Source organism: Typopeltis vanoorti, chromosome 16 (genome assembly GCF_054136105.1).
Source record: "Typopeltis vanoorti isolate ZY-2024b chromosome 16, IOZ_Tvanoo_1.0, whole genome shotgun sequence".
NCBI classification, from domain to species: Eukaryota; Metazoa; Arthropoda; class Arachnida; order Uropygi; family Thelyphonidae; genus Typopeltis; species Typopeltis vanoorti.
The window spans coordinates 74,267,155-74,292,218 of NC_143564.1; the positions used below are offsets into that span (position 1 = coordinate 74,267,155).

Consider the following 25,064-nt stretch of genomic DNA (forward strand, 5'->3'; position numbering starts at 1 on the left):
CAGTCTCCTTGGGAAGGGCCGCAAAAACTGTTTTAATTTTATCCATTAACTGGGCTTTTGTATTACTGGAAGTGCGATTGGTGTCTTTTTCAACTGCGCCCCATACAAAATAATCCATGGGGTTAAGGTCTGGGGAGTTTGGAGGCCAAACATTTGGACTGGTGAAGTCGTAGAAATTTTCAGACAACCATTTTTGACTTTTCCCAGAGGTGTGGCAAGGGGCCGAATCCTGCTGCCATACATACGGCCTACCATTGGCTACCCTTGTTATCCAGGGCTTGACTACAGTTAGCAACTCCACGAACAAAGCCCGAATTCCAATGCCAGGGTTCTTCAACACCTATTCCTGCAGATTTGCGAGGAATTCTGCTGTACGAACGCAATCAGATCGTCTGCTAGGGATCTTTCTTCTTGCTACATCCTCGTAGTCACCATTGCAAGTCTCTAGTTCATGCCTGATTGTTTTTACTGTATTCAGGGAGCATTGGGCAGCAGTCGTAATATCCTTATTTTGATGGTGGGCACGAATCATCATGATACAAGTTATTCTCTTCCATGATCCAGCTATTCATCCTTTCTGACATCTTGTATGTGAATGAAGAAGGGTCCAAACTTTTAAATGAAGAGAAGTGTGTGTTAATACATGTAACTTACGGAAAAATATAATTAATTATAAATATGTCAAATTTATCCCGAACACCCTGTATATATATATATATATATATATATATGGCTGAATTCTGGTGTAAGAGAGGCCTCATTGGAACAAAGATTGTGGTGTAGTATATCTTTTATTGAAATTCAGATATCCCACAGATTAAAAGTTAAAAAAAGAATTAAATTGAAAGTTAGGAAAATTAATAATGTAATATTTTTGTGAAGTTATTAGCTAAACATTTGTTTCTTTTTGTATGTTGCAAGTAAGACATTTCAAATTGTCTTTTTTTCTAATAGTCTTGCTTAGATGTAATATATAATCTAATATTTTATACCTTAATTTTCCTTTTGTATGAACTGCCAAATTTTGAAATGTTGGTGCTGTTGGTCACTTACAAGAGAATGCCAAAGTGACTGCTATATTTCAGGATGCAGGAATAATTAGGTGAAATGTTTTAACATTTCACTTCATTTTATAAGTTAATTGTGAAATAAAGAAATATTTTAATTACTGAATATTATAAGTTTCTAAATAGAAATTTATAGTATTCAGTAATTTTTTTACAAGTTTATCTAGTATTCAAATAAGCTTAGTTATTTGATTAAATTTGCATTTTTCACCACATTTATTGTTCAGATATTGCTATATAAAACTTTGTTTTACTTTTGCTATATAAAATTTTTATTAAAATTAGCATATATATTTACTTATTTTTTATATATTTGTACAGTAAAACTGTACTTAATTTGTTTATATTCCAAAACATCATCATCACTGTAAAATAAAAAATATCAGTAATAATTTTTATTTTGCATCCTTTTAATTGTTTTTTTTCCAGTTTTTCCTGCAAAGAACGAGTACTTGCACCTATTATGGATAGTCTACTTAGATAAGGTTATATACTGAACTTCAAGGCAGGAAATTGTGTCCACTGAGGAAAATGATGAGTTTGATGCCATGGTTCCACTTACTAGATGGGAAGTGTTTAAAAATACATCAGTGCCACCAATATTGAATATACAAAGAATTAGAAGAATGAATAGGATTGAATTGGATGTGCAATTTTATTAAGCAAGAGATTCTCAATAAAATAATCATGTGGAAGGAATATCATATGCATGAGGATAATGTCAGTCATGAAAATTATAAGGTGATGGCTAGAAGATTTAATTCTATGTAAATCTAAGTCTGTGTGTGGGAAAAAAATGGCTCTGCTACTTGAAGGCATCTCAAAAGAACTCTATCATTATGATCTAAGTAAAAGAAAGAGTTAAAGATTAACTCTACTGAATGCCTATGATGTGCTTACAACTGATGCAGAAGAGATTGTTTCACCAAATGAGTGTCTATTTTGTTAAGATATTGGAAGTTTTTTTTTCACTTGGTTAGAATATAATAAATTTAGTTTAATCCCTTATCCAAGTGTAAGCAAACAAAATAGGTAAATATGACTTCTCCATTGCTTCCACTTTAGTATCATCATCTCTGGGTCTGGCTCCCACTGACAAGACCTCAATAAAGATTAAACCGGTCTGGGTAGTGGCCCTTCCCGTAATGCATAGCATTATACATGTCCACAAGGAGATGTGCTTTGCATTATTGGAGACACTAAGACAAGTAGTGATGAGAGCTTGGTCCATCTTTACCACGAGTTGCCTCTGTCCTGAAGATACTTGAGGCACAAGCTATTGTTTGCTTACACTTGAATAAAGGATTAAACTAAATTTATTATTTTGCTAAGAGCTACCAACTCAACCTTGTGTATATGCATGAAGGCTGGTGACACCTCTATACTGGATGAAGAAACTCAAGTGTACAAGGAGAAGGTGCTAGTACTGTTTCATAAACTGAATAACGATTTGATTGTATAGTCAGATGAGGTAGCATGGATGCTAAAAGTGTTCATTTGAACTGGCTGTGCCTTTTTCTCAGTGCAAGAAAATTCCACAGGAGCAGAAAGAATGTATGATAATCCTGTTGCATAAGGGTGATGCAAAGACTGATGTATCTAACATCCTATCAGTATTTCGGGAGTGGTTGCGAATGATTTTGGAAAAGTTAGTAAATCACATGTATACAGCATTCATTGCACATGTGCTATGGACAATTAGGTCAAACAGCAAAAATATGACTCAAAAATTAATTGGGAAATAGCTCATTATTATAAAGTTGGATGTGTCCAATGTTTTCACAGAACATGAAAAGAACATATAAATGCTGTACAAAGCCAAATACTGGATGAAAGATTCTTCCAGAAGCAGCAGAAGTAAAATTGGAAATTCATATAGCTTCATGAGGAGGGACTTAATGATATCAAAGATATATATACAACCTTATAACTGTAACAGTATCCTCCCTGCTATACAGCCCTATCTCTTGCTTTAAGGAGAGAGTGCTCTCGTTTAACGACCAACCAGAAAGAGTTTCAATAAGGCTTTCTAGGTTTTTTATAATTTCTCACAATACTGAAAAAGGAAATGTATTAGAGTGTTCTTGATTATTCTTGATTCACTTGAAAGAAATGAGGACTCCAGACACAACATGTGCTCCTTCTCTTCCCACAAGTGGGTATTTTTGCAGTCTACAAATAATACATAAACTGGTCATTTTTACCCAAGACTATCCTCCATGCAGCCACGATATGTGTAGCAGTTGACCAACACATAGATTTGAAGTGTACAGTACAGTTGAAATAACATGGATAAGAAGTACAAGCCATCATTTATCTTATTATAATGAGAAATAATCCTCATGTTCAGAGGAATACTTAACTGGATGAATTGTCATTGTTAGTTTTGTTTCAGAGCACATGTTACAAAAAAAAAGCATGAAACAGATTTCTACAATGTACAGGGTAGCTATAATTTAACTAGATATATAAAAGAGACAACATATACAATATGTTTTTCATATTTTTATTCTTTTTATCATCATTGGTTTGATAGTCTTTGTCCAGCCTTGTATGTGAAAAATCTTGATTAGAGATATTTCAGGAATTTTATGTAGTCCTCTTTCCTTTATGTATATGGTGCTGTAGAACAATTTTTTTAGCCAGAGTATCATAATTGTGATTCTTTGGTCAAGCAACCTTCAATATGTAAGAATTATTACCATAAAATATCAGAATGTTTATGTTAACAATCAGTGTTGGATAATTAATAGTTAGTATGCTCTTACTTCAGTGTTTTCTGGATTCTGCAAACCTCAGTGTCCGGTATCCATATATTTCTCTTATTGCTCAACCCAGTTCATAGGAAACTTTTGATTTTCTGTGTGTGCGCGTGGTTGCTTATGAGAGGTGATTGTATTAGATTTGTTAATATATAAGTGTTGCATTTGAAATTTGTTTCTTTATAATTTGTTTAGTAATTTTTTTTAAAATTTTCTTTTCAGACTGTGTTAGGGGGGCCATACACAGCAGCTGAACACTATGACCACATGTTTTTTCAGAAGTTCCGTTCCCAGTCTGGTTTAGAAGCAGCTTTAGCATTTGCTCAGTCTAATAACTGGAGAGCTGTTGCAGCTATGTTTACTTATCATGGACATGAAACACTCCCTCAGAGGCTGGTTATTTTGTCAAACTTTCCTGAAACCACATATCCATCTGAATATCGATCCTTACTTCCAGAGGCTGGGTAATATAATATTTAATATATTATTTCAATATTGAAATGTTGGTATGCAGAAAGTATTCTTCCTACATAGTTTCTACCAAATTTTCATATTGTTTTTGCAGTTGCAATTGGATACAGTTTATATGAAATTCACCATCAAACACTGTTTAGTTTGATAAGATGATGTCTGTTATGCATGTCAAGTGTTATGATGTAGCTGGTTTATTCACTCTTATTTTTTATGTGTTCCACTGCTTTTTTTTATGTGCTTCGCAACCATGTGCCTGGTAAAGGAGTGTCCTGGGTTTGATTCCCGTCACCGACGTGAGGAGCTTAAGAATCTTTCTCAGACATAGCCAAGTTAGCTGGTCTTGGATATGGACAGCAGGATTTTTCTCTCCAGTTTATCTGTGGTTTTTCCTCCTGCAAGCAGGCAAACTGGCCCCATGAACACATGCAGCTACAGCCATAGAATTTACTGGGAAGCATAGGGCTAGTGACGGGTATAACTTATAAGGGCTTAAGATAGTTCTGTAACAGGCCGGTAGGCCTAACACGTAGAAGGGAGAGGAATAATTTTAGGGAAGTTTTCTTTCTCTTTGCATAATTTTGCAAAACATTGCAAAATTTTGACGAGGAATAAAGTTGCATTTTACTCTTAGTGAGCAGCAAAGTTTTGACCACTACTTTTTAATTTTCAAGTGTCAAAGATTTTCTTAAGTGACATTTTGGATTCTGAACTAAACTCTTAATTTAGTGATATAAATAGAGCCTTCTATTTCCTTTCACACATTGCTATACTGATTTGTTTATTCTAATATGAAAATTGTGTATGGAGAAAGAGTGAGTATCTGCAGAACGAAAGAAGTATGTATCCAAAAATGGTATTCTTATACACTTTATATGTGTGTATTATTCATTATTATTAGTAGTATTATTTTCATGTTTATAGGAGACACTTCCTGGAGAATGAAGCTTAAATAAGGGATACGAATTTAAAGAGTGAGAACAGTGAGCAAATGTTTCTGCACTAGTAAGAATTGCTTCAGTGATATGTTCACTTCAAAACCTGGATAAGAAGACCAAAAACAATAATATCTATAGAAAGAGAAAAGCTCGTTCTCCTTTAGTATATCTGTGGTACCACATAGCATGTGGATGAGAATAGCTGTATGGATGTTGCTTCATGGGAAAAGAAATCATTACTTCATTGTGGCCTTGATTGCTTTGAGGACAAACAACATTCACTGTATAGTTTGAAGGGTGGTCACTAGTGAAGAAAAGTTTAGTGTTTGGTGGTTAGTTATCTGGTATTCTGGTAGACCTGGAAGATTTGTGTAAAATGATTGGTGAGTAATAATGTTTTTCAGCATCTCTTTGTTCTGGATTGAATGCATTTGGGAAATGAAATCTGGTTGGAGTTCTGAACATTAAAGTCTAAGGAAGGTAACTTCACTATTGTTAAAGTTGAACAGGGAAAAACATTTAAAGAAAGAAAATCAAAAAGTTCAAAATGTTTGGTGGCATTGAGAGACTTATTAGTATAGTAAATGAATTTGATAGACTGGTTGTTATTTAAGTTCAAATTGGAAGGGATGTGAAATAGGAGATTCTTTGCTAAGCTGTGTAAATAGAATATGAAGTTGTACATGTAGGTGTATTTCCATCTGTTGATTATTAATTTCCTCATGAAGTTCTGGTGTATGTTCGATCAACTTTTCTTCCAAAGTAGTTTGGTATTTGCTAATGAATCAGTTCTCTGATTTGATTGATTAGCATCTAAGCTTATGTATCTTTCTTCTTATGCAATTCTAAGTGCACCAACTAATGAATCCACTTTCCTCCTTAATCTGTTAGGTGCCAAATGGGACAACTTCTGTTGTCCCATGATTTCTATTTCTCCTTCCTCTGGTCTGACTACTGCTTCAGTTCTTCTGATCCAAACATCTGCTCAGACTGAATAACAGAAATCATTCTCACAGGAATGAAGGTTTTCCTTTATTCCACTCCAAATTCTTAGCCACCATCCAAACCTTTGTTCTCAATAAAGGTGCCAACACAGTAAAAGAAAAAACTCCTGCATACCACAAATGGCTCAAGACTGAAAGTCCAACTGCTCACCCTGCCTATACTGCAGCTTGGAAAAGTTATAAAAGAATCATCACCAAGTCCAAAATCAGACTTTGAAAGGGCCAAATGCTGCAATCACCTCTTATCCAAATGGCAGCTGTTCCTTCTGGTTTAGGACCACTGGGTGCAACTTTTGCCCACCCAGGTTTCCACTACTCGCATCTAGATGGAACTGTAGTTACCAGTCCTAAAGACAAGGTGACTTTCTGGCATCACTATTCTCTTCCAATTCTTGTATTGATGACCTGGGAAGAGTTCCCTCCATTCCACCAAGAATGTCTATCTCCATGTCACCCATAGTCTTCCACCAAAAAATAAATCCGAAGAAGCCTTAATAACCTGAACACAAACAAAGTATCTAGTCCTGATGGTATCTCACCGATTGTGTTAAAAAAATTGTTACTCCAGAATTAACACCTATCCTGTATTGCCTCTTCGGTCTATCCTGTTCAGCTAGCATCTATCCTATAACTTGGAAACAGGTCCACATCCAGCCCATCCCAAAGAAAGGTGATAAAAGTCAACCAATGATCTACCATCTAATTGCTGTCACTTCTGTTCTCTCTATAATATGGAGGAGACTATCAATGACCAACTCTTGAACCAACTAGAGACTTATTGACTAATCTGTGACTAGCAGCGCACGCACGCGCGCGCGCACACACACAATCTACAGCTGATTTTCTTGCTTTCACCACCCACCTCTGGACTTAAGCCATGGAAAAATTTGGAGAAATCACATGGTTTTCCTCGACATTTCTAAGGCATTTGATCGTGTTTGGTACGGGGGCCTACTCAACAAACTGCCATTCTATGGTTTGCCTTCCACACTCTGTAACTGGATCACCAGTTTTCTCACTTGTCGCTCACTTTCTGTCATGATGGATGGTTTCCTCTCCTCAGATTTGCTCACCAATGCAGGTGAACCCAGGATTCTGTTCTTTCACCTATTCTCTTCCTCTTGTATATAAATGACACACACACACACACACACACACACACACACACACACACACACACACACACACACACATATATATATATACAGACTCACAGTCCTATCCATAAGCTTTGCCAATGACACTACACTCCATTCCTCCTTCTCATTTGACAAACCTTGTACTGCTTAAGTATTCGAATCCTCAAGATCCACCACATCCAGTGGCCTTAACTCTGATCTCCTAGCTATATCCCAATGGGGAAAGGACAACTTTGTAGACTTCAATGCTGCCAAAACTCAGTCTTGTCTGATCTCTTTCAAGAAAGAGCTTGCATCATTCTCCCTTACCTCCAGTAACACTGATATATCCAAACAGGATCAGATTTCTCTTCTTGAACTGACCTGCACCTCTGATCTTTCCTAGCACAACCACATTTCAACCATAGCTTCTGCAGCTTCCAAAAAAATGGTGTACTTCTTTACACAGGACTCTACTTCACACTATCACAGCTGCTACCTATATACAAATTGCAAATCCTCTCATCCATGGAATATTGCTCCCATGTTTTGGGTGGTACACTAAAATCCTCTAATTGCTTGATTCTATCTGGCCAATTAATAATCTCTCATCATATACCCACTTTAATCATTCTATCACAGACATTCAGTTTCTATCTTGTGTCTCTTCTACAGATACTTTCATGGACAGTGCTCTACTGAATTGGCCACTGTTATTCCTCTACTCTCCTCCAAAATCATTAGAACAAGAGCTACTGCTAACCAACTCACTTAAGCCATGGAAAAACTCACACGACCAACATTAACTTTAATAAGAGTCCATCTTGAAACTCACTGAACCAACTTCACTGCCTCTTTCATTGCATCTACTTCTGTTCTTTGGAACGATCTCCCCCCCCCCCTGCCTTCCCCAAATGTTACAACCTTTCGGGGGAAGGCAAAATATGAAAGATTTCTCTTTTCTTTTATTTCTTTTGCCCATACATGGCACTGATGTGCTATAAGTGTTGTGACCTTTCATGTGTGGATCAGATTAAAAAAAAAAGTGACTGCTGTCTTAGATTAACTCCATTCACACACACACTTTCCTGAATATTAATAAAGCCAAGTTTTTTCTGATACTTTCATTTTTAATTTAGTTCTACCATTGATTTCATCTTTTGTTCTCTTAATTTTCTTCTAAACTCTCATAAGTGTTGTTCCACAATCTTTGATGAAACTATAAATCAAAAACAATGATAATTATGAAACTATAAATTACTCTAATTTTTGATTTATCATTTTTTTCCTCATAAATCCTGCAAAATTTGTAAGCAAGTGATTTCTTTTCCTTCATAATGTGAATTTCTTGTTGTGTTTGTTCATAGAAATAAGACTTCTTTGTTGGTGAAGAGATTGTAAAATAATGTAGGTTGTTGATTATGTTAGTTGTTAATTATTTCACTTATGTTGGGTCAGCTGCACTTTTGTATTAATTTTCTACTCTTCTGTTGTTATCCTTCCTATGTCTACTTTAACTTCAAACTCTCTGTTAAGTACTCTTTACCTTATTCTAATCTAATCCAATTAACTTAGTCCCCACTTGCAATCCTTTACGCTTTCTACAAGTGTTAGCACTGTTAGTGAAAAGGCCTCTGAAATAGGCAATTCACAGTTACAGTTTTCTCCCACGCTAAGTAACTCAGGAAAATTTATATTATTTTTCGACTGTGCCATCTTGAATTAATTTTATAGCATGAGAAGATTAATTATAACACTTATAGAATGGATCACTTTCTAAAATAATTACTTAAATAATCAGTTTCTAAAATAATTACGTAAATAATCTTATATTGCAAATCTAGGCAATTACTGGCTGTTACAATTTACATCGTTGGCTAATATTCTTCCTAATATATACTAGTTAACTTTCAGCCTCAATTATCTCTTTATTATCTCAATTATCTCTCAATTAACAAAGCTACTTTCAGTGGAAATACAATTCTTGACCATTACCTCAGCATTAATACAATAGAATCTACTCACAAATTCACAGAATCATATAGAGTCCTACTAGCTTTGAAGATTTGTGCCAGTCCTGCTGACTGTTTTCCTCCGTTCTATACACTAGCCTTCACTGAACGGCTTTCGGCGGTTGTCCTGCTGTAGTCCTTTTCTGGGATCAAGTCGTGGAATATAATCTTGTCTAATCCTCTTAACTTGAAGCAGAAATACTTTTAACATTCTGTTGCTCTTACAATTTTACATCAGAACTATATTAAATCAACTTAATGTACAATTTTAACCCTCACAATATTTTATAACTTGAACAATTCTATGTCATTCTTTTAGTCAGTTACTTTTACAAGTTTACAATCAGTATTTGTCTGTTAGAATATAGTGATGTACAATTTTGTTCTTTCCATATGATTTATGATCTCTGTAAAATTGATGTCAGAAATTTTTTTTTTTTTTTATAAAATTTCACCACACCGCAGTTAAAAATATAATTGACTAAGGTCACTTATAGTACAGATATTTTGATAAATGAGAATGGAATATTTTCTTGTATTCAGTTACTCATGCGATAGCCAGAAAAAATAAAGCTAGTTAGGATCAAATGAGGTGCGTGATATAATATGAATGTCTTTTTTTTTTTTTTTAAAGTGCTAAAGTATTTCTGCATCACCCTGATATCTCGACATTGATGATAGATTTTTTATACGAGAACTCTCGGAAATTATTGTTAAGAACTATACTTCTTAACACGCATGCACACACACACCAATTTGATCCAAATAGTTTAATTTTTTATTTGGCTGTCTTGTGTGATTGCATATGAGAAAATATTCCATACTTTCATTGCTGTTTGATTTTTGAGTTTCCTACTGCGATATACTACACTGAAGATAGTTCATGATACTGTCTAGTGAAATATCTGTACAGTAGACTCTCGACTATCCGGCCTAATGTTGCGGAAGGGCAGGCCAGATAACACAAAAGCTGGAAGAGTCAAAATTTACAGTTTTTAGTTTTTGAAAAAGTCCTTGAGAGATGACTGCTTCACGCTTTTAGCCCTCTTCCACGACGCAATGTCCCTCCACTTACGCAAGCAGATGATATCAACTGGCATCATTTCCTCCTGCTTACTAATGTACTGCAGCGCTGCCTCAATCATCTTGAACTGTTCCAAATGTGGGATGAGATTTTTCCTCTCATCTAAGGATGCCTTCTCTTCTTCTTCCCCCTGTGTCACCATTTCCACAATATCATTGTCAGTTATTTCATCAACCTCATTGTTTGACATCCATTCTGTAATGTCCTCCGCATTGACATCGTCACAGTTCGGTACATTTTTGAGCAACGAAACAAGTTTATCGTTTTCATCTTCCATTTCGGTTTCACACACCGGTTCAAGGTTGAAATGTCAACCTTCATGGTCCAAAAGAATTTTCCAAGACTTTACCAGTGATATGTTTCGAATCTCTTTACTAACAATTTACTAATGTAACCAGGAACAGTGGCAAACGTATTCCGCACTTGTGGACATCTGATACACAACTGACAAAGCGGGGAACTCTGCACTTGTGCATGTCTCAACTTGTGTTATGCACACGGCACGTAGGAGGATTGTAGCAGACGCCCGCTTGCAACGCCTTAGCAAAGTAAATTACAGTACTGAAGGTTTATTTTCTTGATCCTGAGAATTAGTAACAATATTTTTGGTTTATAGATCAAGTGTTGATCAATTTTATTAACTTAACCAACTAGTTTTGCCAAACTTTAACTGTTGGCATCTTCAGGGCACTTACATATAGGCTGAAACAATCTCACAATTATGTGTAACTATAAAACTGAGAAGAATAACTGTAAAAAAACTGACTAGAACAATTACAAATAAAATAGTATCGAACGTGCGTGAAACACGTATCGTGTGTACAAGATTAGCCAGCTGTTGCTAAGGAACTTTCTGTAGTTTGTATTAAAGTTCATTTCTTTTGTTTTTAAAGATTTGATTAGGGTTTTCCATATCTCAGGGAGTTATACCTTGATTTCTGTTAAGGTTGACAGTAGAACGGGCGACTGTGGCTGCTTCTTTGAAAATTCTATAAATATGCTGGAGTTTATAATATTCCATGCTTGTGTGGAATATTATAAACTCCAGCATATTTATAGAATTTTCAAAGAAGTTACATCAGAACAGACTTCGAGAAGCCTTGAAATCAGGCAAAAAGAGCACATTGGCTCTGTCAAAAACAACAGACAGGACATTTCTCTACAACTAACCATGTCATCGAGTGAGACAAAAGTTCTTCCCCTTACTTAGAGGAAGAATACCATTCAAGAATTTTCTAAGAAGCAGCCACAGTTGCCCGTTCTACTGTCAACCTTAACAGAAATCAAGGCCTAACTCCCAGAGATATGGAAAACCCTAATCAAATCTTTAAAACAAAAGAAATGAACTTTAATACAAACTACAGAAAGTTCCTTAGCAACAGCTGGCTAATCTTGTACACATGATACGTGTTTCACGCATGTTCGATACTATTTTATTTGTAATTATTCTAGTCAGTTTTTGACAATTATTCTTGTCAGTTTTATAGTTACCCATAATTATGAGATTGTTTCAGCTTATATGTAAGTGCCCTGAAGATTCCAACAGTTAAAGTTTGGCAAAACTGGTTGGTTAAGTTAATAAAATTGATCAATACTTGATCTATAAACCAAAAATATTATTACTAAATTACAATACGTATTCCTCATTTTATCACGGAGAATTACTGTATTATTATAATTCTCTGTGATAAAATCCGGGTTCCGGATAGTACGGAGACTAGTACATTTTTGAGCAACGAAAACAAGTTTATCGCTTTCTTCCACTTCGGTTTCACACATGGGTTCAAGGTTGAAATGTCCATCTTCATAGTCCAAAAGAATTTTCCAAGACTTTACAAGTGATATGTTTCGAATCTCTGTACTAACAATTTACTAACGTAACCAGGAACAGTGGCAAACGTATTCCGCACGTTGCATGTCTCAACTTGTATTATGCACATGGCACGTAGGAGGATTGTAGCAGACACCTGCTTGCAATGCCTTGGCAAAGTAAATTACAGTACGTATTCCTCATTTTATCATGGAGATTTACTGCATTATTATAATTCTCCATGATAAAATCAGGGCTCCGAATAGTCAAGAGTCTACTGTACTATAATTACTTTAGTCACTTAAATGTTTAACAAGTAACTATTTCAAGAAATAAGCTTTCCCTTTCTATATATGAACAAAAGTATGGAAATGGTCTTATTCAGTAAGCTTGCATGATTCTTTAAGTTTATTTATTATTATTTTTTTTTTAAGGTAAATTTCTTCTAAATGCAAAAAAAGGATGTATTAGATTGCTTTGTCCATCCATCCACCTACACTCCTTTTAATCTGGAATTCTATTAAGATCCTTACAAAAAACTGCTGATTAAACTGAGGATTTGTTTCTTGTGGACTGTTTCTAGGAGCACAAAAGAAAAATTATGTATTGCACTAATTTGGCTCTTGAAGGGATGGAATTTAATTACAGTACGTATTCCTCATTTTATCATGGAGATTTACTGTATTATTATAATTCTCCATGATAAAATCAGGGCTCCGAATAGTCGAGAGTCTACTGTACTATAATTACTTTAGTCACTTAAATGTTTAACAAGTAACTATTTCAAGAAATAAGCTTTCCCTTTCTATATATGAACAAAAGTATGGAAATGGTCTTATTCAGTAAGCTTGCATGATTCTTTAAGTTTATTTATTATTATTTTTTTTTTAAGGTAAATTTCTTCTAAATGCAAAAAAAGGATGTATTAGATTGCTTTGTCCATCCATCCACCTACACTCCTTTTAATCTGGAATTCTATTAAGATCCTTACAAAAAACTGCTGATTAAACTGAGGATTTGTTTCTTTTGGACTGTTTCTAGGAGCACAAAAGAAAAATTATGTATTGCACTAATTTGGCTCTTGAAGGGATGGAATTTAATAAAATTTAGAAATTAGGATTAAAATGAAAGATTTCCTTGTCCATCAATTTTGCTTTTATTCAGATTATTTTTATTGGAAATTTGTGCAATATTTTTATATATTATCATTACCATTGTTATTATCATTAATTATATATTAATAATTTCATGCTGGTTGAATGGAATTTAAGGGAATTTTGTATTTAATTTCTGTGTTAAAATATGTCAACTAGTTTCATTGTTAATTTAATTTGGATCATTTATAATGCAAAATTAGGAAAAGTAGAATTATGCTTCAAAAACATAAACCAAAATCAGGTTGGTGTATTGCAAATGTGCTAACTTTTGACTCTCACTGGATTTTTATAAAAGTACTACCACTTAGAGTTCTGTGAACATGCTAGTGAGTATGTTCACCACTTGGCCAAGGCTGGCCATATGTCACAGACAACATATGATACACCCTGAATATGGAAAAACATCAACAGTTGTAAATTAAATTTGAATAATGATTCAAATAATGATGTCAGTATGAAAGAGGTAACAAAAGACCCATGAGTGCTTGATTAAGGCATTGGATATGAGGAATAAGTGAGCAAAAGAGTTGGTAGTGGTAATAAGGACAAATGACCGGGAGCAAGGAACATGTAAGATTGGATATCAGGAGGTTGTTGAGAAGGATGAAAGATATTAGTGTGTTGTCCAGGTATAATAGTGATGAAATGAGGAAGAGTTTGAAGGACAAATTGAACTATATAAGAGTAATAGAGACTGCATTTGAGTGGTTTTGGTGTGAGTCGTTTGGAGAGACTGTTGCTGGAAGGTAGAGAAATGAGTGCAGAGAATGAATCTCATCAAGTAAGAAGCAATGTGAAAGAGCAGGAGAGCAAGGAAGGAGAGATTGAAGTGGTGGTTATGAATGAAGAAGTGGGTAGCACGAGTATAGAGAATGAGAGAACAAGTGTGCAAGACAAACAGGGAGACTCACTTGGGACAGGAGAACACTGCATGAGAAAGGTTAATTCTCCAAAAGGATGTTAATGCATGTGTAGACAAAAAGGATATTACTTATGATCAAAGGAAAACTGTTAGATTTGAAGAATGTTCTAAGATGAACCTTCTTCAAGTCCAAGTTAAGTCTGGAGAGGTCACATCCAATAAATGTGGTATCATTGAAACTTATTATAGATCAAGGAATGAGACTTGGGTCAGGAGAACTCTGCATGAGAAAGGTTGATTCTCCAAGAGGATGTTAATGCATGTGTAGACAAAAAGGGTATGACTTATGATCAAGGGAAAACTGTTAGATTTGAAGAAAATTCTAGGGGAACCTTCTTCAAGTCCAAGTTAAGTCTGGAGAAGTCACATCTAATAAGTGGTATCATTGAAACGTGTTATAGATCCAGGAATGAGCTGTTATGTTTGTATACAATATCCCAGAAGAGGAAAGTCACTAGTGGTGTGCCTTAGGGATCTGTTTTAGGCCCATTGCTGTTTAACCTGTATGATAATGATATTGGTGAAGATTTGAATGGAGATATTCAGTTGTTTGCAGATGATGCAAAGAGTTGGGAACAACTATGAGGAATAGAGGGTTCTGGCCTTACAAGAACAGATTGAATGGGCACAGGAGTGGGGATGACAGTTCAATATTGCAAAATGTAAGATTTTAAAATTTGGGACACAAAGATGGGATGTAGAATTTATGCTTGGTGAGGATATATTGTTGGAGGTGGAGGCCAAAATTGTATAAGGACTTGATTAGGCTACATATGGACTACTATACACAGATTTAGTCACTTGGTTTTCAAAAGGATGAAGAAATGGTGGAAAGCATCTAGAGGCGATTGACTAAGGTAGTTTCTGATCTCTGGAATGTTGAATATGAAGAAAGGTTGAGAAGATGCAATTTACAGAGTCTAATGGATAGGAAGAAGACGGGTGATATGATAGAGATGCACAAGTTGGTAAGGGATTGTTATAGGATGTGTTGAAGAGGTTTTTCATAAAATTGTGGGAGATTTGGGGAGAACATGATCATCCTTAGAAGCGTATGAGGAGGGTGTGAGAAGTAGGTTTTTTGCATGCAGAGTTGTGAATGATTATAATGCCTTTCCTGAAAGTGTGGTGTCTGCAAAAGAAGTTGAATTTGCTTAAGGCAAGGCACAATGATCTCTGTGCATGACAAAGGGACCTCCTAGATGAGTCTTTGATTCCATGGGATCTTAGGATAAGAATAATTTTGAACTTCATTGCATGTACAGTTCTAAGAATCTTAATTACTCCCCTCACCCTTCTGATATAATTTGAAAATTTTCAAAATAGTGCAAATCCTTTTTTTGGTGACATTAATGAAATTTGTTGTTTTAATTGGCTTATTTTCTCTCTGGATTCAATTTCCGCCACTTATTCCTAAGTAACCTATGCATATCTCTTCAAATATGGTGCAATTAAAACATTTGTAAAGAAGTATAACATCCTTATCCATAATTTTCAGTGTCTTTTTTTAACAACCAAGTGGTCTTTCTAGCTGTTTTGTCCAGTTTTTCAGTCTGTACTCTCAGCTTCAACTCTGTTTTTCATTTGCAAATACCTAGCATCATCATTTTCTTGCAGTTCAGTTCCATCTGCATAATATTCAGCTTGTAATCTCTTCATCCCAATCTGAACTGGCAAATATACTTTGTTCAGATTATTTAAATTATACATGTGCTTCTGCTGTTAATTAAAAACCCAAGGCCTGAGTGCAGAACCATGTGGCATGCTGTTGGTTTTCTGCTTTCTCTGCTTGATTTGGTTCTTGTATATATATACAACTGTTTGGGTCTATCCATCGGCCACATTCTTATCTACATCATCAACTTTTTCTGTTTACTCCCCTCTATGTAGGACATCTGCTTGCAGTGTAGACACCTGTTTGTGTTGTGGAGAGTGGGGATTGACCTTCCACTGATGGTTCTGGTCCTTTTCATTCTTCCTCTTTTTTCTATACTTTTCTCTCCAACTTCTCCTCTGCTATTAATATACTTTCTTTGACACCACCATCAATGGATCCAATACCTTTCATCCATGTTTGCTGTGTGAGAGCATTCTAGTACCTTACTAAGGGTCAGCTTCAGTCCTTCCTTGTTTCCATCTCTCTCTCTCTCTCTCTCTCTCTCTCATGTACACACCACACCTTGATAGCACCATTGTGTAACATCACCTAAAGATAAGATAGACTTCTTGCTATAAATCTTTTCCTACAACTCTTGTATTGATATGTCAGACAAATGTTCTTTCTCTGTTACAAACTGCTCACATCATGTCTCCCTTGAGCTTTTGCCAGAATGATATCACAAAATTCTTTATTAGTCTAGATAAAAATTCCTTGGTCAAGATGGTGTTCCTTCATTTGCACTAAAAACTTGTTTTTCAGAATTAACTCCCATTTTGTATCTCCTGTATAAGTTATTACACTCATAACATCTACCACAACATAGAAGCATGCTTCTATTCAACTTGTCACCCCCCCAAAAAAAAGGACAGGTTGGATAGAAGTTAACCTAAAAAGTACACATTCAAACTGTTTTCCTTTGGGGGAAAAAAACTATTGTTTTCTCAAAAGTGTTAGAGAATGTCATCAATGGCTAATGTCTCTACTATCTTGGAGATTTATAAATTAATGATCAATATGGATTCCACTCCACATGGCAGAACTCTTTGCAAACCTTTGGACACAAGCCACAAAGATGTTTTGGAGACACTCATATAGTTATTGCTGATATTTCCAAGGCATTTGATCAAGTCTGGCATTGAGGCATTCTTACCAAGCTGCTCTGTTATGGATTCCTTCTGCGCTATTTGATTGGATTGCATTGCCATCTCACTCTGTTTGTTCATTATATGTCACGATTGATGCTTTTGTCTCATCAGATTGCTTTATCAATGCTGTAGTGCTCCAGAGGTGTTTGTTTTCCTCCACACTGTTTCTCTTATATATCAATCACCTTCTCTCACTAACCTCAAATTTGATCCATAGTCTGATGGCAGTACACTCCATTCCTCTTTCTACAAAACCTTATAATATACAAATGATTCGAGCTACTGTAACCATTGCCACTCTGTAACCACTCAAGCATTCACTTGATTGTATTCAGAAAATGACAGTCTGCTTGATATATTATACCTCTCTCATTGGCTCCCTCCACATTCTTCATAAATGCTGTTTCTCAACATGTTCTTTTATGTGCTACTTCTCCAAACTGGCCACCACCATTTCACTTTTGTCTAATCTAGTCATCATCCACATACACAGCTTCAAACTCATCAGTAGCTTCTTATCCTCATGTTTCATTCTGTTTACCTCTGTTTTCTTTGAAATACCCTCCTTCTATATACCATTTTTCTGAAATTAATATAATTCCATGTCTATCATGAGACATCATCCACTTGCTCACACATTGCACCTATATTGGAAGTTTTGAGACTTCTTGCACGGTGTGGATATAAAAAAGGAAAAAAAAAACAGCAGTGGCATTTATCTCTGATTATCAAATTCAAGCACTAAATAAAACTTAATAGAGAATAAGAAGACAAGGAGATGTCTTATTTTGGATTAAAAGTTTCATGATGCTGACTGACTCGTGAAATTTGGGTGCACTGAACAGCAAGGTGGGCTACATATGAATGGAAAGAACTTTTGAGAAGAGGTTGAGAGGGAGAGAAGCAGATGGGGAAGGTGTTTATGGTGATAGGTTAGGCAATAATGGGGATCGAGATGGATTGTATCCTTTTGCAATGGCACCACTTGGAGTAATTGGAAAAGAGACGTCACTCATCTCTTTAGTAATTGGTTTGAGAGAGGACACTTGGTATAAATCCTTCTTTAATAATGATTTGATTTAGCATTTGTGTGTGCAATTGTGTGGTAGTAGTTAAACTTTCAGTTATGAGACTAAAATTATATAATTGGTTTTCTAAAAAAAAAGCAATTGATTGACCTTTATTTTGTATTTAATATAGAGTAATGAATCAGTGGACAATAACCAGGACTCTATCACCTACTGACCCATTCCTATTTATTTTCATCATCATCATCATCATCATCAAATTCCTGCCATGTACCCTCAAGGGGTGTACAGGATATGACAGTACTACATGAAAAATTTACATCATTACTAACTTCTTATCTACAATTTTCCTCCAAATCAGTCTGTTACTTGTCAAGACTCCAACATTATCACATCTTATATTTCTATCGTCTAAGGCACTTTGTACCGTATCAATCCACCTATATCTTGGCTTTCCTCTCGGTTGTTTTCCTGCCAACCTGGCAGAGAACACTTGTTTTGTTAATCTTTCCTCTCCCATTCTATTTAAGTAACCATACCACCTGAGATTAGCTCTGCTAACGCATTCCTGGATGCTGACAATGTCAAATTCTTTCCTAATATCCTCATTTTTAATATGATATTGCCATTGATGCCATCTGTTCACGCCTCTAATCTTTCTCAGGACTCTCATATCTACGATCTCTAGTCTTTGGTCAAGTGTTTTACTTCTGACCCAGCTCTCAGATCCATAAGTTAAAACTCGTTTGAACACTGTCTTGTATACACCTAATTTAGTGTTCCGATTAATTTCTCTCTTATTCCATATGAATTTATTCAATTGACTTCCCAACATACCAGCTTTGCTGATTCTGTTGTCTATTTCTATATTTAATTTACCATCTTCACTAAAAATCATGCCTAAATAGCTGAAATGTTTTACTTGTTCCACAGGTTCTCCATTCACAACACAGTTGACATTTTCAATAATTCTGCCTATTGTCATTGTCTTTGTCTTTTTCTTGCTAACCTTCATACCATATCTATTACAACAGCTATTCAATTTAGTCAGAGAATCTTGCAGACTTGTAGCAGATTTATTTAGAAGTATAACATCATCCGCATAAAGCATAGAGCTGACATTAACATCTCCAATTTTGATATCAGGTTTAATACCATTTTCCTTCATAATGTGATCCACATAGATAATGAATAACAGAGGAGATAATGTACATCCTTGTCTCACACCAGATTTAACATTAAACCATCTTCCTGTACTTCCTTCAATTCTAACTGCTGACTTACAACTCAAATAAAGACTAAGTATTGCTTGATATAATGGTCCATTGACACCATATAACTGCAGCATATTGAATAGCTTCTCTCATGGCACCTTGTCATATGCCTTTTCCAAATCGACAAAACTTAAATACAGATCTTTGTTATATTCCCATGCTTTCTCGACTATTTGTCGTAAAGTGAAGATCTGATCCTGACAGCCTCTATTTGGCCTTAATCCAGCTTGTTCTTCACCAAGCTTTTCTTCCACAATTCTTCTCAACCGTTTCTCAAGTATACTTGCATAGATCTTACCAGGAACACTCAGTAGGGAAATACCACTGTAATTCTCACATTCAGTTTTATTTCCCTTTTTATATATGGGTACTATGAGAGCTCTACTCCAATCATCGGGAATTCGTCCCTCAGTCCAGGCTTTCTGAACTATGCAGTGCAGCCACTGTAAGACTTTTATACCACCATAGTTCAGCATTCCTGCTGCCTTTCCACATTTCAAGCCTTTGATGGCTTTTTCTACTTCAAGTATGGATATGTATTCCTGACTGCATGCCTGGTCAGTGTTTTTTACCACTGTGCTGTCATCACTGCTTGTTTCATTTAGCAGTTTTTCAAAGTAATTACTCCATACTTCAAGGATATCTTTTTCTCCTGTTTTCATGTCACCTTTATCATCTCTAACTCCTTTTACAGCACTCTTTCCTCCATTCCTAAGCTTCTTCAACAACCTCCAGAATATTTTGCCACCTTCTTGATATTTATTTTCTATATTCTTGCCAAAGTCCTCCCATGACTTTTGTTTAGCTAGTTTTACACACTGTTTAGCTTTCTTACATTTGTCTCTGTATTCTCTAAAAGCACAAGCTGACTTATTTGCCAGGAACTTTTGATATGCTTTCTTCTTTGCCTTCACTGCCTCTTTAACTTCCTGTGTCAACCAAGGAGTTCTGATTTTTTTTATCCTTGCACACAACCTCACCACATGCCTCTCTGGCAGAATCAATCAATGTTTTCTTCAGAGTTTGCCACTGAATCTCCAAGGTTTGATTCCTGTTCTCAAACTCTTTCATTTTCTTTTCAATAATCTTTCTGTATTTTAGTCTACAGTTCACATCTGAGAGCTGCTCAACTTTTATTCGCTTTAAAACTTTCTTACATGTTATTCTTTTTAATATGAAATTCAATTTTATCCTGCTCAAGACTAAATAGTGATCACTTCCAATTTCAAATCCTCTGTACACTCTGGTGTCCTGCACCAGGGAGAAAACATCACTATCAACAATAACATAGTCAATGAGACTTTTCTTATTCCTAGCCTCTTCTCTCCATGTGAATTTATGCACATTTTTATGTTGGAACATTGTGTTAGTAATAACCAGTCCATGTCCTGAGCAGAAATCCAACAGATATTTGCCATTATTATTAGCTTTGCTCTTTTCTCCAAATTTTCCCAAAATATTTTTATATGTCTCACAATCATTTCCTACTCTGCTATTTAGATCCCCAACAAGGACCGACTTTTCCTTTTTCATTGTGTCAGTTGCTTTTTCTAAAGCGTCAAAAAATTCCTCCACTTCTACCTTAGTAGAACCTTCTGTGGGACCATGGGCACAAATAAGTCTCATTGTCCAGTTCCCCATTCTCATATTTGTCCACATTACTCTACTTGAGACTGACTGCCATTCAAGAAGATTAGCCTCATATTTTGTGTTGAATACTATGGCTACTCCTTCTTTTCCTTGATTGTCATTGCCTGAATATAACATTTTGTATTTATTGCTCAGAAAGATCTCACCAGTTTTGGTCTTTTTTGTTTTAGTCACCCCGATTATGTCAATCTGGTACTTATCTAATTCCTCAGCTAGCTCCATTTCTTTGCCATTTAGGCTTCTTATGTTGATAGTACCGATCTTTAACTCTGGTGATGTTGAGTTGGGGGTTTGTTTTCAGATTTGTTCCAGTAGCTGACTTTTCGCTGTTTGCCCTGGTTCCCTGGTGAAAACAACGGGGGTCTTGTTTAACCGGGCGACGCCCCAGCCGGCATGAAATTTTGTCATGTTGTACCATCATTTTTTAATTTGGTTTAACCAATAAGAATACAATTTAGTCGGCTAAATCCCAAATTGCCAGCCCATCCTCGTTCGTTCAGTATCAAAGTAGATATCCAACAGGGTGCACCATGAGAAGGTGAGGATTGGACATTAGGTCAGAAGCCCTAGTCGGTTCTCCGCATTCCTTTAAAGGCTATGTGGATGTCTCCTCTCAGTTATACAGCTTTGACCCTTAAGCACCCCTCCTATTTATTTTATTATTTGTAATTTAAAAAAAAAAAATCCCAGTCATGCTTACCTACTTTACTTACCTAGGGAAAAAAATGTGTCATATTTCATCAAATACTTAGAGATTTCCAAGCATGACTGGATGTTCCGCTGTTATTAAGTATCATGGTGGAAGTCATTACTGGAAGACAATGACATCGAATATGTCAGAGAGGTTACATCAATATCCATAGGGATTGGAATGATGCTATTATTTAAAACAAAGCACTCTGTACACTGTGGTGTTAATATGTTACATAGGGATTGGAATGATGCTATTATTTAAAACAAAGCACTGTGTACACTGTGATGTTAATATGTTACAGCTTCTAAGCGTTGAGGAGTCTAAACTACTTACCTGATTAGTCTTCCCTCTAGATATACCTTGTTATTTGCCTTGGTTGTTGGGCTAGTTGGGCGCTACTGAGATCAAGCAGTAGCATACCCCCTTTTTTCTCCCAGAGTATCAAGAATACCACATTATTATACAAAAATAGATTCAAAAGCTAGTGACTGTTCATTGAATCAGCAACAGCACTGAGAAATGCATTAATGTAGCTAACACAAATAGGCATTTTGTTTGGAATAGGTGCCAAAAATTGGAAGTTGCCAGAAATCTAGAAAGTAGTATTGTCATTCCCTAGCAGCACTCAGCTAGTCCAACAATTACTACTAGTAAAGATGCTGAGGCAGACCAGCGATGACTAGTATCCTGTTTCTTCACAGTCAGAGACTACTATAATTTGTAGAACATTTTATTATAACTAACAGTAACTTCTTGAATGAAGTAGCAAAATATTGATTGAACATTGGTGGTTCCTTAATCCTCAGTGTGTTCTTCCATTAAATCACCATCATGTCCCAGATTTCAATTTAAGTAGTGGAGAGACAAAGATATGAATAAATAACATGAAGAACTTGAATTGTGATGACATTATTGGTATTAAAAGAAGTTACTTTTCTGAAAATGATTGTATATTTTTATTTTCATAGGTTTGAGTCTTGTGATCCAGAAGTATATGATTGGGATGAAATTCAAACAAGGGACGAGGACTGGTGTGAACTGAAGTATAACAAGTACAGTAATTCATTTTTAAATCAAAGTAGATTCATATTGAATAGACTTTTACTTCTGTGTTTGGATGTTGGATTCTGAATGAAGAGAAATTAAAGTTATTGGTATTTCTTTCAGAATCCAACATGATCTTCCATAACATAAGCAAGACTTATAAATATTGTTTATTGTTTGTCTCTTGCTTAAACTGTATTACTCATATAATTGATCTGTATTTTGTCAGTTATTATATAATTTTAGGATATGTCATAATAATGAAAGGACTCTGTAGTAAATGGCATTTATTTTATTACTTTATTCCTAATTTAATATTATGAGGAATTGTATATATATGTTTAATATGCCTTATGTGAATTATAATATTTTCATTTTTATTTATCACTACCAGTATGTAAAGGTATAATGTTATGCAATATTTCTGTTTTTATTATATTTTGTTTGTTACTATGGAGACGAGCCAGAAATAGCTAGCGCGTGCATGGATCGCGAGATATGGTATTCAAAGGGAGATGGAATTGATATGAGCTAGACTGTGAGAACAAGTTTTGGTGCAAAAGAAAGTGAAGGTATATAAGCAAAAAGCGAGAGTATACAGGTGTTGGATTCTGATTATGTAGAGATTAGAGTAAATATTATTCACTTCAGAATCCAACATGATCTTCCATCACAAAGGCTAGACTTGTAAATATTATTTAATGTAAACAACTTATTTTACAAATTAATATTCATATAACTACCTTTAATTTTATCTAATATTTACTTATTTATTCAAAGATATATTAATAATGAAAAGACTTTTAAATATTATTAAGCTATTTTATTTATTACTATGTTAATATTATAAGAACTTGTATTTGATAATTTAACTGCGCATTATTTGAAATGTTAATATTCTCTGTTTATTCCTGTTTGTAAAGTTTAACGTTATGTAATAGCTCAATTTTATTATATTTTGTTTTGTTGTCATGGAAACGTATGTAAGTGAATGAGCACGTTTTTGGAACAGAACGTGGGGAGAAAGCTGAAAGTTTACTGAAAAGGAATGAGTTAAAGAGATCACGAGAAGAATTTAGGCGGGGAAAAACAGATATATAAGCAACGAATGCTGGAATTATTAATTAATTAGGAGATTAGAGCATTAGAGATTTTTTTATTAGAGAGAGAAGGATTGGCATTAGGTTGGAATCGGGCATTCGGCAATCACAGTGCGATAATAGCGAGTCGGCGAGTCACTCAAGCAACTAAATAAAGTCTACAAGTTGAGAAGCAGTTAGCTAATAAGTTTCTGAATAACAAATAAAGCAATGGAAGATAGCTGAGTGACTACTGAATGACTAGCGATATTTTAGTTGAGATTTATTTTCAGGGCTGACCTTTCAAGGACACACTGACACGTGAAGCATAGTAAGAAGTAACTAGAGAATAAATAGAGGCAACAGGATTGTGTTTAATGATAGCGGTGTTTAGAATTATAGTGCCTAAAGAATTATTTGAATGCCGGAGGAATGAACATCTGTACATATAAAACCCCAAGTTAAAGAATTATTGTGTATTGCCCTAATTCAAGAGTAATCAGTAGTGCCTCATACAAGAACATCTGATTATATGTATTGTGCCCGTAAATTAATTCAGTTAATGCTAGAAGAGTTATTTTAATGAGTGCTGTTTATTGTTAAAAGTGTTTACAGTTATAAAAAGTGTATGTTGATGAAGGAAGAAGATTAACGGTAAGATTATTCCAACTTTAATATTTCTGTTCAGAGAAGTGTGTGAGTTTCATCTTAGAATTCCCTGATGTTAACAGTAACTATCGCAGAGAATTAAAAGAAGCGTAAAATTAAGTGTCTGTTTATGAAGAGGTATTACTGCAATTTTTATTGTATTTGGAACTTAAGGAACTATGAAAAGACTGTGATATACAGATAACAGATTTATCTTGTTAGAGTTTGATTGTACTTATCGGAGAAGCTGAAGTGATTGTGATACCTTAATTACTGATTTGAAGTTAAGTGTAAAATTTATGATTTTAAAATTAAATGTTTGTTTTTGTTAATGAAAAGTTGTATTTTGCCTGAATCTCTTTTACTGCACCATTCATAAAATATTCGAACCAAAGCGGGAAAATTAAGTAAGTTAAATGTACTCGGCCAGTATATATAATAACATCATATAAAAGAGGATAGTTGTGAGTTGGTTTTTCTTCAATTCTTGAACTAAT

General features: G+C 35.0%; 1 protein-coding gene across 1 annotated transcript in view; it reads left to right on the forward strand.

Moving 5' to 3' along the window:
- LOC150098133 (NBAS subunit of NRZ tethering complex-like) overlaps positions 1-25,064 on the forward strand; it is a 1,063,858-nt gene that overhangs the window by 302,326 nt on the left and 736,468 nt on the right. The window contains exons 20-21 of the mRNA XM_090406267.1: positions 4,052-4,293; positions 22,765-22,848. Coding sequence (XP_090262393.1) covers positions 4,052-4,293; positions 22,765-22,848 — 326 coding nt within the window. The remainder of the gene's footprint in view (positions 1-4,051; positions 4,294-22,764; positions 22,849-25,064) is intronic.